Source organism: Meriones unguiculatus, chromosome 12 (genome assembly GCF_030254825.1).
Source record: "Meriones unguiculatus strain TT.TT164.6M chromosome 12, Bangor_MerUng_6.1, whole genome shotgun sequence".
NCBI lineage: Eukaryota > Metazoa > Chordata > Mammalia > Rodentia > Muridae > Meriones > Meriones unguiculatus.
Genome location: NC_083360.1, coordinates 67,812,126 through 67,816,053, shown reverse-complemented (window position 1 = coordinate 67,816,053; position 3,928 = coordinate 67,812,126). Strand labels below are relative to the sequence as shown.

General features: G+C 41.9%; 1 protein-coding gene across 1 annotated transcript; it reads right to left on the bottom strand.

Annotated features, from left to right (window-relative positions):
• Positions 1–264: 264 nt before the first annotated feature.
• On the bottom strand, positions 265–1,213 carry LOC110543198 (interferon alpha-1-like). The gene has a single exon (XM_021629594.2). It carries the CDS (start codon positions 1,161–1,163, stop codon positions 591–593), a length of 573 nt encoding a protein of 190 aa, XP_021485269.2. The 5' UTR covers positions 1,164–1,213; the 3' UTR covers positions 265–590.
• Positions 1,214–3,928: the final 2,715 nt, after the last annotated feature.

Here is a 3,928-nt window from a genome sequence, read left to right as displayed (position 1 = left end):
CTTCCACTGCACAGAATGCTGACTATCCATCCAGAAGAATACTATAAACTGGAGAGAGGTAGAGGAAACGCTTCCAGGGATTTTAAACACTGTGTGGCATATCGAGTCAGATTTTTGGATACTGTTTATCTGTATGATTTTTATGGTGCAGAGTATAATGTTAAAACAGTGGAAAAATTTAAAGAGATACTGAATTAACTAATGAAAAGTGTTTTATAAAATAATTTTATTTGAATACAAAATAATTTACATACATAAGGTAACTACATTTTACTACATTAAAGAAAAATTAAGACAGCAAAATTTAACATAAACACCACAAAGATTTAATATAAATAAGACAGCAAGATTTAACATACATAATAAATTATATAAATAGTAAAATAATCAATAAATAAATACAAAAATAATAAGACCATGGATAAAGAAACAAATGCTTTTTCATATACAAAATGTTTGCTCTGTTTCGCTGAAACATCTAGTCAGGATGATTATATTCATCCCAAAATGAATGAGAGTTTTAAAGGAAGCTCATGAAGCGAGATAGAGTGTCCTAGTCCAGCACAGTCCTCTCCTCTTTGGCTCAGGACTCAGTCCTTCTCCTCTCTCCGTCTGGCCAGCCAGTGGGCTGAGGAAGACAGGGCTCTCCACACTTGTGCTCTGACCACCTCCCAGGCACAGGGGCTGTGTTTCTTCTCTCTCAGGTAGACAGTGATCCTGTGGAAGTACTTCCTCACAGCCTCCACGGGGTCTTCCTGGGTCAGGGGAGATTCCTGCACCCCGACCTGCTGCCTCAGACAGACCTGCAGGTCCTGGAGCTGCTGGTGGAGGCCGCTGCAGAATGTGTCTAGGAGGGTTGTCTCCCAAGCAGAAGAGGAGTCCTTTGAGCTGAAGAGGCTCAGGACCTGCTGGGTCAGCTCATTCAGGACAGGGATGGCTTGAGTCTTCTGGATCTGCTGGACATCCTCCTTCTCCAGAGGGAATCCAAAGTCCTTTCTGTCCTTGAGGCAGAAGACAGGGGAGAGTCTCCTCATTTGTGCCAGGAGTGTCAAGGCTCCCTTGTTCCTGAGGTTATGTGTGTGAGGCAGGTCACATCCTAGAGAGCAGGTTGACCAGCAGCTCAGCACCACCAGGACCGTCAGGAAGGCACAGGGCTTCGACATTGTGGATGTTGCAGATGCTGCTGGTCCTCTGGGCTCTGTGATCCTGAACCTTCCCCTCTAGGTTCTCTGAAGCCCATCCTGTGTAAATGTGTCTTAAATAGGGGACACACTCGTTTTTGCTTTCTGAATGCCTTTCCCTTACTTTCTAATATCTTTTCACTTTCTTAACTAATTCTCTGCTTGTGTCTGGGCAGTTTTAGGCCATTTTGGTTTTCAAGATTGCTTCCTCTTTCACTACTCCCTTCCTAAAGCTGTATTAAAGGTTCTCTTTTTCTGATTAGAATCATCATTATTTATTACAGCACAGGTATACAGTCTTTGTTTAAAATTTACACATTTATGATAAAGACAAAATTTTCTATAAAATGTCTTCTAAAGGTTATTGATTGATGCAAATTTATTTCACCTTAATATTTTTAAATAATATTGTCCTAAAGGTTGGCCATAAGTGTCAGCATCTGCTCTGATACCCTGCAGGGTAGAGCCTTTCAGAAGCCCTCTATGCCAGTCTCCTAACTTGTTCCCTGCTTTCTTCTGCTTCTGATGTCCATCCTCTTTGCCTTTCCGAACGGTGATTGAGCATTTTTGCCAGTCCTCATCGTGATTAGTTTCTTTATGTGTACATGTTTTAGTAGGTTTATCCTATATTATATGTCTAATATCCACTTTTGAGTGAGTATATACTGTGTGTGTCTTTCTGCTTCTGGGATATATCACTCAAGATGATCTTTTCCTGTTCCCACTATTTACATGCAAATTTCATGATTTCCTTGTTTTTTTTATTGCTGAGTAATATTCTTTTGTGTGGACATACCACAATTTCTGTATCCATTCCTCAACTGAGGGGCATGTGGGCTGTTTCCAGTTTCTGACTATTATAAATAGCGCTGCTACAAACATGGTTGAGCAAATGTCTTTCTTATGAAAGAAGTGGGAAATAGTATGACCTGGAGAGGACAGGAGCTCCGAAAGGAGATAAACAGGACTAAAAAATCTGGGCACAGTGCACGTGTTTAGAATAAAAACATATAGTTAATAGTTGAAGTAAAATGGAAAACATTGACCTAAGTCCTCACACCTACTGACAGCTTATTTTTTACAGAGAATACACAAATACACAATGGAAATATGACAGCATCTTCAACAAATGGCGTTGGTCTTACTGGGTGGATCATTACTTGACAGCTCACTCTTAAGAAGGAGTTGATGAAGCTCTGGGATTTCCATACATACAGATGCACACTGTCTTCCTCCCTCTAAGTGTCCTGCAGAACTCAAAGTGATGATGGGTGAAACGAGGAATATGAAATGGCAGAGAAACTCCTAAGGAAATGCTCAACATCCTTAGTCCTTCAGGAAATGCAAATGAAAACCATGTGAGATTCAACCTCACACCCATCAGAATGGCTAAAATAAAAAACTCAAGTAATGACATATGCTGGAGAGGTTGTGGAGATAGAGGAACCCTCCTCCCATTGCTGGTGGGTCTGTAACTTAGTGCATTCACTTTGGAAACCAACCTGGTGATTTCTCAAAAAACTAGGAATATGCTACATCAAGATCCAGTCATATTGCAACTAGACATTTAGCCGAAAAATGCTCAAGTACACAACAAGGACATTTGCTCAATTATGTTCATAGCAGCATTATTCATAATCGCCAGAATCTGGAAACAACCTAGACACCCCCCTCAATTGAACAATGGATGCAGAAATCGTGGTACATTTACACAATGGAATACTACTCAGCAATTAAAAACTAGGAAATTGTGAAAATTTCAGGCAAATGGTGGGAACTAGAAAAGATCATCCTGAGTGAGTTAACCCAGAAGTAGAAAGACTTATATTGTATATACTCACTTAAAAGTGGATATTATCCATATAATAGAGAATAAACATACTAAAATCTATAGGCCCAAAGAAGCTAAACAACAAGGAGGACCCTAGGACATGCTTAATCCTCAGGACAGGCATGGGAAGTAGGAGAATACAAGGAACAGGACAGGAGCCTTCCAAGGGCACCTCTGAAGGACTCTACCCATCAGGATATTGATTGAAGGAGATACTGAAACTCATAGCCATTCTTGGACAAAGTGCAGAAAACCTCATGGAAGAGGAGGGAGATAGAAAGACCTGGAGGTAACCGGAACTCCACAAGAAGACCAGCATAGCCAAAACATCTGAGCCGAGGGGGGCCTGCAGAGACTGATACTCCAACCAAGGACCATGCATGGAGAGGACCTAGACCCTCTGCTCAGATAAAGCCCATGGGCATCTCAGTTTCTAAGTGGATTTTCTATTAAGGGGAGCAAAGGCTTTCTCTGACATGAACTTGGCTGCCAGCTCTGTGATCACCTGTCAGCAGTGGGCTGTAGCCTTGCCAGGCCATAGAGGAGGAGGATGCAGCCAGCCCTGATGAGACTTGATTGGCAAGGGTCAGATGGAAGGGGACGAGGTCCTCCCATTTCAGTGGACTAGGAAATGGCATGGGGGCAGAAACTGGTTGGTGGGTGAGACTGGGAGGAAATGGAGGGTGCTACAGCTGGGATACAAAGCAAATAAACTGTGATAAGGAAATAAATGTTAAACTATGAAGAAATAGAGTCTCTGGGCTGCTACACGCAAAACCACAGAGCTTGTTCCATTAGGATTAAGAACTAGGTTTTCTGAAACCATTAAGATTGCCCATGGTTGGGGTACCAGTCTCTCCAGGGCACTCAGGTACAGTTTTTTGGGGGTCTGTTAGTCTCCTTTTGGAGATCCTGT

Bases quoted from the DNA above. Each gene is read 5' to 3' on its own strand.
- LOC110543198 (XM_021629594.2), bottom strand. From the start codon at position 1,163: ATGTCGAAGCCCTGTGCCTTCCTGACGGTCCTGGTGGTGCTGAGCTGC.